This window comes from Bos mutus, chromosome 5 (genome assembly GCF_027580195.1).
Source record: "Bos mutus isolate GX-2022 chromosome 5, NWIPB_WYAK_1.1, whole genome shotgun sequence".
Taxonomy (NCBI): Eukaryota; Metazoa; Chordata; class Mammalia; order Artiodactyla; family Bovidae; genus Bos; species Bos mutus.
In genome coordinates, this window is record NC_091621.1 from 105,779,885 (window position 1) to 105,792,392 (window position 12,508).

The 12,508-nt window shown below is 50.3% G+C and overlaps 1 protein-coding gene across 4 annotated transcripts in view; it reads left to right on the forward strand.

The window, feature by feature from the left end:
- EFCAB6 (EF-hand calcium binding domain 6) overlaps window positions 1-12,508 on the forward strand; it is a 252,473-nt gene that overhangs the window by 127,311 nt on the left and 112,654 nt on the right. For all 4 annotated transcript variants that reach the window (XM_070371471.1, XM_070371470.1, XM_070371472.1 and 1 more), the window contains 2 exons: window positions 5,061-5,234; window positions 7,314-7,482. In XM_070371471.1, the coding sequence (XP_070227572.1) occupies window positions 5,061-5,234; window positions 7,314-7,482 (343 nt within the window). The remainder of the gene's footprint in view (window positions 1-5,060; window positions 5,235-7,313; window positions 7,483-12,508) is intronic.

Genomic DNA, 12,508 nt, shown 5'->3' on the forward strand with positions numbered 1-12,508 from the left:
ACGGATGTCCGTGTTTGCAGGTCTGGCTTGTGACTTTGCTGTGTGCTCAGTCCCAGGGGAGAGGAAGAAAGAGAGAGAGGGGGAGAGGGAGGGAGAGGGAGAGAGAGAGGGAGGGAGAGCGAGGGAGAGGGAGAGCGAGGGAGAGGGAGAGCGAGGGAGAGGGAGAGAGAGGGAGGAGCCCAGCACTGGCCGGGCGGTTCAGTTGTTCTTCCACTTGGTCTGCCACTTTGAGTGTTGCATGAGTCTCCTGCATCTGGCCATCCTGTTATATCAATAAAAAAAAAGTGAAGTTGCTCAGTCATGTCCAACTCTTTGCGACCCCACCAGGCTCCTCCATCCATGGAATTTTCCAAGCAAGAGTACTGGAGTGGGTTGCCATTTCCTTCTCCAGGGGATCTTCCCGACCCAGGGATCGAACCTGGGTCTCCTGCATTGCAGGCAGATGCTTTACCATCTGAGCCACCAGAGAAGCCCCTGTTATATCAATCAGTTCAGTTCAGTTCAGTCGCTCAGTCGTGTCCGACTCTGCGACCCCATGAACTGCAGCACGCCAGGCCTCCCTGTCCATCACCAGCTCCCAGAGTCCACCCAAACCCATTTCCATTGTGTCAGTGATGCCATCCAACCATTTCATCCTGTGTTGTCCCCTTCTCCTCCTGTCCTCAATCCCTCCCAGCATCAGGGTCTTTTCCAATGAGTCAGCTCTCTGCATCAGGTGGCCAAAGTATTGGAGTTTCAGCTTCAACATCAGTCCTTCCAAAGAACACCCAGGACTGATCTCCTTTAGGATGGACTGGTTGGATCTCCTTGCAGTCCAGGGGACTCTCAAGAGTCTTCTCCAACACCACAGTTCAAAAGCATCAATTCTTTGGCACTCAGCTTTCTTTAATAGGTTTACAGAAATCCCTTCATTTACTGGCGGTGGTTGGGGGTAGGGGGTGCGGGGATGTCTAACATGGGGAAAAGAGATGCAGAAGCACCCAGCATGGCGTGCGAGCACCAGAGTACCATGTACACACCATTCTGGAAGCCCGGAGGGTGGGGCCAGGGCACAGAAGGCAAGCAGCTTCCCAGGGACGGGAGGCTGGAACCCGGAGAAGAAAGGGAAGAGCCTTGCAAGACGTGGGGCAGCAGGGGACGCTCCCGCGGGACAGGTGGGCAGGATACATGGGGAAAGCGGCAGGGGCCTGCGGCACAGGGCAGGAAGGGTGGGCGAGAAGGACGGGCACCCCCCCCCAGGGGACCGGAGTCATCAAGTAGGCAGGGTCCTCCACAGGGCCTGAGAGCCGCCAGGACGGAGGGCTCTGAAAATGCCCCTGCCCCGGTCTGCAGGCTTGCAGGATGCGGGTGCACCGAGTCCCTGTCGCCTCTGCCATTCGGCCCACAGCCGAGAAGCGGAGCTGAGGGGCAACCGGAGGCCGAGAGAGGGTCTAGCGGGGGCGAGTTGCCACGCCAGATCTGTGCTCTGTAAACACGGCTCTGGCTCCAGGGACGGGAATGGGTGTAAGGGGGGCAAAGGGGAAGGAAGGGGCCAGAAGAAGGAGGGGCAAAGGACCGTGGGGCCGGCTGCTCCGGGCTGGTCTGGGCAGCAGAGGAACCGCCCGCTGACTCTGGACAGGGAGGCTGACGGCCGAGGGTGGAGGGGTCTCCGGGGATGCCCGGGGCTGCTCGAGAGGTGGGAGAGACAGGGCCACTGAGGGAGCAGATGGAGTTGGCCAGTCGGGGGTGAAAGCGCCAGAAAAAGGGCTGCAGGAAGACGTGGGCCTCAGAGGGGAGTCCGGGCCGGGCCGAGACCCCGGCGTCCTCACACCTACCGCTTGCTCGTTTGTTTGTTCGACAAGCGCTTGTCTGGGGTCCACGGTGGACCAGCTGGCTGAGGTGAGCGGGCCTCGGGCAGGACCTGAGGCCACCACCAGGCAACCAGGGCCCCGGCTGGTCCAGCAGCAGAGGAGGCCGAGAAGCTTGGGGCGATGGGACCGGATGGGGGTGCCTGAGGCTAAGGGGGCAGGGGGCCAGCAAGGTCAGAGGTCACAAAGGAAGCAAGTGGGGTGAGCAGTTAGGTGGGGGGAGACCCAGCAGGTCCTCGGGAGGTGTGTGGAGCAGAGAGGGCAGGGTCAGGGAGGGAGTCAGCTGGCTTCACAGACAGGCTCTGGCGTGCCTGCGGGCTGGGAAAAGCGGGAGACTGCAGCCAGCATCTGCAGAGGAGAAGCAGATGGAGCCAGGGAGGGAAGAGGGGTTATGGGATGCTGACCTAGGAGTCGCCTCTCCAGACTTCTCAACTTAGGGGGAGGCGAGATCGGTTGCTGAGGGGGGAGCTCGCCGGTGGAAAAGGAGGCTTGGGAGTTGTTAAATGTTTGCAGCGGCTTCCAGGGGCCAGCAGAGGGGAACCTCTTGAGGTCTCCATTTACTTGTCCCTAAAAGGAGGGTGTCGCCCAACGACATTCATGTTCTACCTGAGTACACTTTATTTTCTTTATATCAACTCCTCTTTTTCTGAAGTATATTAATTAAAAAAAAAAAAAAGGCTTTTCTTACATGTTAAAACAGCATCACTCGCTGTAAAGAGGTTACACTAAGTCTGCCTTTCATGAAAACAGTATGATTAAATCCTAATGAGATGTCTCTATCTGCCAAAGGCTCTAAGCAGAAGGCTTGCTATTGCTTTGTTAAAATGTAGGTTAATAAACAGAAAAAAATATGAGTTATGTTTGATACCACTTGAAGTAAAAGAAATGCAAATTTGCAAACGCGTGGAAAGAGCAGAAAAGAGGAGAAGGTGGTTCTCGCGTGTGTGCTGGTGGGTGTGTAAATGACAACGCCTCTTTGGAAAGCAGTTTGGTGTAACAAGGGGCTTTCCTGGTGGCTCAGATGGTGAAGAATCTGTCTGCAATGTGGGGGACCTGGGTTTGATCCCTGGGTGGGAAAGATCCCTGGAGAAGGGAATGGCTGCCCACTGCAGAATTCTTACTTGGAGAATCCCATGGACAGAGGAGTCTGGCAGGCCCCATTCTATGGGCTTGCAAAGAGTTAGACACGACGGAGTGACTGACACTTTGACTTTTTCACTTTGGTGTGATAAGAACCACCCCCCGCCCACTTTGTTGCTGTGGTTCTTCTAGAAATACGTACCATGAGTACATGTGGAGGTTCAGGGTGTGTTTGGAAAACCACTGGCTGAACAGCCAGGAGTGTGGGTTGGGGTGGGGTGGGCAGGAGGTGAGGATGAACCCAAGCTTCTGGCTCAAGCACCTGGGGACTCAGGATCGTCATCTGAGCTGGGGGAGGCTGAGGGGGACAGTTTCTGGGGATAGAAATCAGAAGTTTCATTTTAGACATGTTAACTTGGAAAGGAGATTGGTGGACATCTCACCACCCAGAGTGGCAGGACACTCCGTTCGCCCCCTTCTCCACCTTCCCCTGACCCCACCTCCCGGGTACTCCCCACCTGTCGCCCAGCTGCACTTTTCATGGCTCCTGTCATTTGTTTATGCTTATTACCTGTGCCACCTCCCGAGGACATAACACGTGGAGACTGCCTCTTCCGGCTGAAGCCCCAGTACCTAGGAGTGGAAGGGTGCCTGGCTCACGGACAGGGCGAGGAAATGAATGAATGAATGGGTGAACTTTAGTGGGGTGATCATGCAGGCACCTGGATTTTTGAGATGGAAGCCTTTCTATCCCTTCTCCATTGTGTAACCAGTCTGTCTAAACTACAAAGTGAAGTTGCTCAGTCGTGTCCGACTCTTTGCGACCCCATGGACTGTAGCCTACGAGGCTCCTCTGTCCATGGGATTTTCCAGGCAAGAGTACTGGAGTGGGTTTCCATTTCTTTCTCCAGGGGATCTTCCCAACCCAGGGATCGAACCCGGGTCTCCTGCATTGCAGGGGCAGATGCTTTACCATCTGAGCTACCAAGGAAGTCCTATAGAGATGATCACATTAAAACCCTGCTTGAAGCACTTGGGTGTCCTCTTGCCATTAGGAAAACACCAGCTGCTTTAATAGAATGTGGCTTCCCAGCCCCTCAGGATCCTCAAGCCCCTCTGGAACTCGGGCTCTGTAGCCAGAAGGCCTGGGTTCAAATCCCAGCTCGGCCCTGAACAAGCTGTGAACTTGGGCAAGTGCTGAGATGAGAGCTGTGGTGAGGACCAAATGAGGTGGTAGACACAAAGCCTGCCACCCAGGGCCAAGCGCACGGGGAGCTCTCATTTGCTGCAGCCGTTCCCGCAGGTCCTAGCTCAGCAAGGCTGATGCTGAGCTCTCTGTTGTGTCCGGGTTTTCAGATGATCTGTTCCCTCCTTTCAGAACGAGCACTTCCCCAGCCTCTTGCAGCTCCGTGAGGTGGGCTTGCTCTGCATTGGGAGCATGGAGTCTTAACCACTGGACCACCAGGGAAGTCTCAAACTAACCCATATTTAAATAATACAATTGGAAGAAATCCATCAAGTGTATACATCTCTGTGAACCCATCACAAGCTGTCAATCCAGACACTAAACTTCTTCATCGTCCTTAAAGCTTCCTTGTGCCCTTTGCAATCCCTCTCTTCCACCCACCTGGCACCATATCACTGCAGATGACTTGGCATTTCTAGGATTCTCTGTAAATGCAAGCCTACAAGATGCCAGGTTTTATTCACCAAGCATAATGTCTGTGCGGCTCACTCACGCTGTTGTGTGTATCCACAGTTGGTTCTTGGTCATTGCAGAGTAGGCTTCTGTTTTATGGCCTTCCCCAGCCTTGTGGATCCACTCATCTACGGATGGGCGTTTGGTTTGTTCCTAGTTTTTGCTCTTACAATGAAAGCCACAGGTATTATACAAGTCTTTGTGCAGACATACGTTTTTATTTCTTGCGGCCACGTGCCTATGGGTGGGATAGCTAGATCCTCTGATGAGTATACATTCGGTTGCCCCACAGTCTTCCAAAGTGGGAGCACCACCTCGCACTCCACCAGCCATGGAGGAGACCTGTAGCCACTCACCTCCTTGCCGACACTTGGTAGGCTCTGTCTTATTTCAGCTGTTCTAATGGGCGTGTTCTAATTATTTTTAAAATTCAGACTCTGCAGTAAGTTTCAGGATATTGCTTCAGGAAGAATCCTTTACAAGAAACTTTTGGCATGCCTAGGAATTAATCGCCCACCCACTGTCTCTCCAGTTTCCATGCCAAAGGGTCAACTGTTAAATGAACATCTTCAAAAAGAGGAGCAGCCACTGCCAGACCATTCTGAGAGGTAAAACAAAACGAAAGCATGTATTAAAACCACGGTGCCTACTGCAGGATATGTTAGTTGCTCAGTCGTGTCCAACTCTTTGCAACCCCGTGGACAGTAGTCCACTGGACTGAGCCAGTCTCTTCTGTCTGTGGAATTCTACTGCAAGGTAGACAGTAAATATTTGTTGACCAAAATGGGTATTTAAGTATTTTGGGATTTAATTAAGAAAGATGGCAAATGATGAATACAGTGATTAGAGTCAGGGTGTTTTAGAGCAAGCAGAGGTCTTAGGACCATGCTGCGCTGACTTACTAATTCTAGGACTGAAAGCGCTGAGGCCTGAGAGGAGGTCTGGGGCTGGCCTCACATTATTTGGGCTTCCGAGGTGGCGCTAGAGGTGAAGAAGCCCCTGCCTGGGTCGGGACGATACCCTGGAGGAGGAAACGGCAGCCCACTCCAGTGGAATCCCACGCACAGAGGAGCTGGCAGGCTACAGTCCATAGGGTCTCAGAGAGTTGGACACAAATGAAAGTGACTTTGCGTGCTCAGGTTATTCACAAACTTAGTGGACACCCTGAGGGAAGGACCCAGGACGTTCAGCTCCCAAACAACCCATCTGCCACTCAACTATTACCTCCCTGCAGTCACACTTACTTTTTTCCAGAGTTGTAGCTTCCTTACTGCTTATAATATTTATTGCAAAATATACTCATAACACTGGTTAACATTTTCTAACATGAATGATAGAATTACTTAAATGATTGCCAGATAGAATCGTAACAGTAAAACATACTTAGTAAATCCATTAAAAGTCAGACTGATGAATATTCTCGCCCTTCATTTTGAAAAATATAGGTTTAGTCTAATGAAAAGATATTATTGTAACTTGCTTGTTCTATAGCTTGTAATAAATCCATAAGGAAAGGTAAAATGTAGAACTAATCGGCCGACTTCACTTTGTCATATCCCCTTTAAAAAATTCTCAAGTGTAGAGCAATGGGAATATTTTAATGCTAAGGTGATGAAATTTGAATATCTGGGCACTTTAATAGTAGCTGCTTTATAGATGAGTAGAAAGATGGTATTTTAAGAGAAAGGTAAAAGGTTCTATGAAGAGCTACGTCTGCCTCCCAAAAAAAGCAGTGAGAGAAGTGCTGGCAATTTAACATTTCATCAAACGTGGGCATTCCTGGAGAGCTCTTAGAGCCGACAGAAGCAGCAGGTGAGGGGTCCAAGTCCATTCTCAGGACCATCTCATGGCCATCAAAACGAGGTCTGGGAGACTGCAGGAGGGCTGGAGAGTAATTATCCTTCAAAGACACGTAGATTGTCACACTCAGACACAGAGCACACCGCATAAGATCTGTATTATATAAATTAAATTGATTTTGCGAATCAACTTGGATCAATTGTGGACATCCCTTCCTTCCCATGGCTGTCTGATGATCTTTGATTTGGGGACCATGAAACAGCCTGTTTAATTTAAGGCTGTGTAGCAAGGCTCTGACTTTGCATTTTCCCAGTTCACTAAAGTATCCTTTCTCAGCCGTGTCTTCCCACTCACACACCAGATTCAGCCAGCTCAAAGCACAGCTGAAAACCTCAGGGGTGACGCCAGCCCCTGCCCCAAAGCTCCCCACCCGGGCCTGATGCCTTGTGCTGGGACCTCAGCCACGGAGGGGGAGCTTTTCCTGACACAGTGAGACAGAGTACTGGCCTGGCTCTGAAGCTACGAGCCACGGGCGTGTAGACGTCCCCAAGTCACTCCCTTGACCTCAGCGTCTGTCTGCTCATTTGTGAAAAGGGGATGGAAAACCCCCGTGTTGTCCTGGGTTGAACCATAAGTGGGTGAGGTCTGTAGCAGGGGTCCCCAACCTCCAGGACCTCATGCCTGGTGATCTGAGGTGGAGCTGATGTAATAACAATAGAAGTGAAGTGCACAATAGGTGCAGTGAGCTTAAATCACCCCCAAAGCATCCCTCCCCCATTCCATGGAAAAACTGTCCTCCACAAAACCGGTCCGTGGTACCAAGAAAGGTTGGGGGCTGCTGGCTTACAGAAAGCACGCTGCTGCACCTTGCCTGCTTGTGATTTTAGAGCCACGCCCGCTGAGAGCCAAGGTGCCGTGACCAGGAACATGACCAAGGATGAAGTCATTGAAAAGCTCAAAAGCTGTATACGGCAGCAGGACCCAGCATTCAGAAAACGATTTCTCGACTTCACCAAGGAGCCTAATGGCAAAATTCACACACATGACTTCAAGAAGGTAGGAGAGTAAGGTTTCTCTGCGTTTCTTCGTTTCCTGAAGGAACTTCAGTTGTCTTACTGTGCTTGCTACCAGGCTCTAAAGGCACAAGCATTAAGTTTTTTTTCAGTCAGGGTTTACTCCAGGGCAAAACGGATTCATTTCTAGGCATCTTCCGACAATGTAAAAGGATTCTTCTGGCCAAAAATGTCCTTGGCAACTTTCTTCAGAATATGCTTCTGATGTGAATGCGGCTGGGTTTTGATAGTTAACCTTTCAAAACAAAGAGTTCATCGGTGCTTTCCTTGGCCATCACTGAGGACCCGGCTCCGTGTGCGAGGTGGGGCGGTGGGGGGCGGGGCGGGGCTGCTCAGGCCCCTCCCCAGCCCTGCCAGCGAGGGGTTCCCGGGATGCTGTGATAACAGAGCTGCAGTTTGTGCCTCAAGAAAGTGAGGGAAAAAAAAAAACTGGCAGTGAAAATGGGAAGCTCAGAGTGCTGATTTGCATGTGCTTATGGGAACTGGTAAGGTTCGTGCCAGAAAGAACTCACTTTGAAGGGTTCTGCACAGACTTCTCCGGAATGAATTTGAACAATTGCTTAAAATTCCTATTATGATCCCCCTAGTTCATCATCTGCAGCTATTTTTAAGGGAAACCTTGCCTCTAATACGTAGTAGTGTCCGTGTGGACACCTTCAGAAGAAGGCAGTGAAATATATTTCCAATAAGAGAAATAATCATATTAGCAGCTGCAGTTTATCTAGTGCCTGCCCCCATGCCAAGTGCTGAAATGGGCTCTGTCCGAATCTCATTTCCAAGCTTCTCATCGGCAGCAGTGTGGAGGGTGGGTGGAGGAGGGGGCCGGCTAGTGGGGGAAGGGGGAAGGGATTAGATGGCTGTGGAAACAGTCCAGACCTCCCCTTCCCCAAGCAAGAGACACAGAAGTGGAGGATCTATGTTTGTGCGCCTAAGGGGCCCAGTGAGGAGACATGGGGCTAACGGGTAAGGGAGAGGAAAGAGTCAAGGATGGTTCCGCGAGTTCTGGCTGGGGGGACCAGGAACTGGTAACCAGCCATTGCCGGCTGACAAGAGCAGCTTCGGTGGGTAAATGGGCAGGAATCATGGAACTCTCCCAGGGCCTGGTCCCGGGTTCCACCCCGAATCACCTGGCAAATGGGGCCTCTTTGTGTTTGACTCTGATTCTTTTTTTTTTTTTTAATTAAAATTTTTGATTTTTGTTTGTGCTGGGTCTTCGTTGCTGCGCGGGCTTTTCTCTGATTATAGCAAGTAGCTGCTCTCCAGTTGCGGTGCGTGGGCTTCTCATTGCGCTGGCTCCTCTTGTTGTGGAGCACAGGCTTTAGGCTGCATGGACTCCAACAGTTGCAGCTCGCAGGCTGCAGAGCACAGGATCACTTGTGGTGCTCAGGCTTAGTTGCCGCATGGCCATGGCGTGCAGGATCTTCCTGGACCAGGGATCCAACCTAGGTCCCCTGCGTTGGCAGGTGGGTTCTCAACCACCAGGCCTGCAGGAAAGCCCCTGCTTCATTTCTTTATTCTGCCTGTTTATCTTCCTCCAGTAAAAACACATGCTCCAAAGGTAGACGTTTTTATCTCTTTTGGACAGGGATGCATCCCAGTACTTGGCATGCGGTAGGGCCCAGAGGACATTTGCTGGATGAACAGGTGAACCTGAAGAGTTAACTAGAATCCCCAGGGGAGCCTGAAGGGCCACCACCTGCGGAGTGAGGCAAGCAGGTGCTTCAGAAGCCAGTAGGGATTCCTAAACATGAGGCTGGTTCCCCTCTCCACCTGGCGAACCCACCCTGGCCCCCTTCTCTGCCCCCTGCCCGTCTCTGCTTTCCGGCCAAGCGGAGGGGCAGCTGCAGCTCTGCTCTTGCTTCCCGGTGGCGCCGGCATGCTCCTCCCCTCCCTGGTTGCTGGCTTCCTGGAGACACGCCAGTGGGCGGCAGTGGGTGCGGAAGAAAACAGAAAACACCAGAGGATGGAGATGCAGGGAGAGAAGCCTGTTGTTTCAGGAGACTTAACAACCGGTTCACGGTGAACACAATTAGGGAAGTATTCTACTGGCTTCCCTCCTAGTGACTTGTTGGGTTTAACCTTTGAAAACCTCCTGTCGTGACCAGCCGTTTAACTTGAAGATCAATAATCGTGGAGTGACTTTCCACCATCTGCTGGGGACCCAGATTTCAACTCTAGAGGCTGGTAACCTCAAAGCGTTATGTAAATGTACATTTTCATTGTTAAATTATTTACCGATGAGAGTGATTCTACCACTGGTGAAGTCAGAGCTGGGAAAATCATGGGCTTATACTGTAGAAAGAAACCAGAATTTAGATTGGACATAATGCAAGGCATCCAGATGTTAAAGGTTTGGGAATACCCAACTTCAGTGGCAAGGAAACCTTTGAAACCAACTCGGCAGAGAGCTTTAAGTGTTAATGATGACTAATTCTGTAATGGGAATAATAGCAATGATAATAACCATGATGATAATGCTAACCGTCGCTAGAATAGTGATGGTATCGCTACACTGACTGAGCACTTACTGCCTCTGCCAGTGTGCAGGCACTGGGGGTGTTGCTTGACAAGCACTATTTGTAACTGCCACAGGAGCCCCATGAGATATAGATCACATTATACCCACTTCACAGATGAGGAGACCAAAGCTTAGGACTTAAGATCATGGCTCAGCGTGGTTCAGCTGGTAAGCCATTCAGACACTCGAATTTGAATCCATGCCAGTCTGTATCAGCCTCAGACCCTTGCTGGGAGTGATACTGGCCTGGTGGGTGTCATACAGGCTGTGTGTGTGTGTGCTTATTAACTCAGTCATGTCCGACTCTTTGCGGCCCCATGGACTGGGGCCCTCCAGGCTCCTCTGTCCATGGGATTTTCCAGGCAAGAACACAGGAGTGGGTAGCTATTCCCTTCTCCAGGGGATCTTCTTGACTCGGCATTGAACCTGGGTTTACCACATTGCAGACAGATTCTTTACCTTCTGAGCCACCAGGGAAGCCCATACAGGCTAGCTGGGCACAATCGATGGCAGCTTTGAGCTTGGATCTGGCCTCAGAGTGTGGTAAGGACAGTACTTTTAATAAGAATGACCTTCACTGCTTCCTACCAGTCTGGTTGTGGGGAGGCAATGTTCTTGCCCTCTCTTCCCCCAGATCTCTGTCTTACCAGTTAGTAGGGCAGTGGCTGCATAGTCTCAAGCCCAGGGCATTGGGAGTGAAGCTCTAAGTCCTGTATACCCACTTGCCCAGTTCTGTGTCCATGTACTTGTTCATCCTTTGAACACAGGCAGCGCTTTGTCGTTGGCTTGAATACCTTGCAAACCATCACTTGTAAAAATCACTACAGATAGTGACTGCAGCCATGAAATTAAAAGACGCTTGCTCCTTGGAAGAAAAGCTGTGACCAACCTAGACAGCATATTCAAAAGCAGAGACATTACTTTGCCGACAAAGGTTCCATCTAGTCAAAGGTATGGTTTTTCCAGTAGTCACGTACGGATGTGAGAGTTTAGAACATAAAGAAAGCTGAGTGCCAAAGAATTGATGTTTTTGAACTGTGGTGTTGGAGAAGACTCTTGAGAGTCCCTTGGACTGCAAGGAGATCCAACCAGTCCATCCTAAAGGAGATCAGTCCTGGGTGTTCATTGGAAGGACTGATGCTGAAGCTGAAACTCCAATACTTTGACCACCTGATGCGAAGAACCGACTCACTGGAAAAGACCCTGATGCTGGGAAAGATTGAAGGCAGGAGGAGAAGGGGACGACAGAGGGTGAGATGGTTGGATGGCATCACTGATACAATGGACGTGAGTCTGAGCAACCTCCAGGAGTTGGTGATGGACAGGGAAGCCTGGCATGCTGCAGTCCATGGGGTCACAAAGAGTCGGACACGACCAAGTGACTGAACTGAACTGAATACCTTGCACTCTAAATTAGAAGTCTGATTTATTCTTAGCAGCCATCACCTTCCCTATGGTTAGAGGCAGGAGGTGATGGGCTATACAGGTCCTCTTAGGAGAGACCCATGAGAACAGAATCCAGAGCCAGGTGGGAGCTGACAGGTCACTGCGTCCCTGCATGGTCATCACTGAGACTGTTATTGTTTTCACCTCCCGGGTCAGGCGGCTTTTGTCTGTTATGCAAACTCTTATTTGTTAACTGGTAATTGAACTTTCCCCCTTTTCTGTCTTGAGTGTTGGAGATATCAGAGTTTCTGGTTAGTGTAAGATAACCAGGGACCCCACACTGAGTTGAGAGCCCTGATAGAGGCAGAGCTACTGGGCTTTTCATGAACTCAGTGTGTTTTTCATGGTCAAGTATGCAATTTCCACTGTGGGAGGGAAAAGGACTGTTCTTTCTGGAATTGTACTAGCCTGGTCTTTGTATTTCACATCAAGCATTAAATCATTGTTCACAACAACCCTATGACACATATTCTGTCTCTCAGGAAACCCCCCTCTTCTGCTTCGTTGCTCTGGCCTCTGCACCACAAATCCTGTGACTTCCATGTGTTTTCAAATGTGCCAATTTATTTAAATAATGAGTCAAGAACTTGTTGCAGAAAACCATTTTTGAATTTTAGGATGATCTAGAATCTTTATATTCCTTCTCTGGATACATTTCCCCCCTTTCCATATCCTTCTTTGCTGAATTAGCAGCAAACCCCCAAAACAGTAGCTTAAATTTTTAAAGTGGCTGTTTTTTCTCCTGTAAGAGAGGAGTCCGAGGTTGTTGCCATAGGGTCAGTGCAGCCACTCTACATTGTCTTCAGAAAGCCAGGTTGCTTCTAGCTTCTTACTCTTCCAGTCTTATCCTCATGTATACAAGATAGCTGCTGGAGCACCAGCGATCACACACATGTTTCAGGCATAAAGAAAGGAAAAAGGGAAGGGCAAAGGCTTGAGCCAGAGAAGTCTTTCTTTCTTAAAGGGCTTTTTTGGAAGCTCTTCAAACTTAACATTTTGTTATAATGTATCATAAGCTTCCACTTACATGCACACTTTTTGGCTG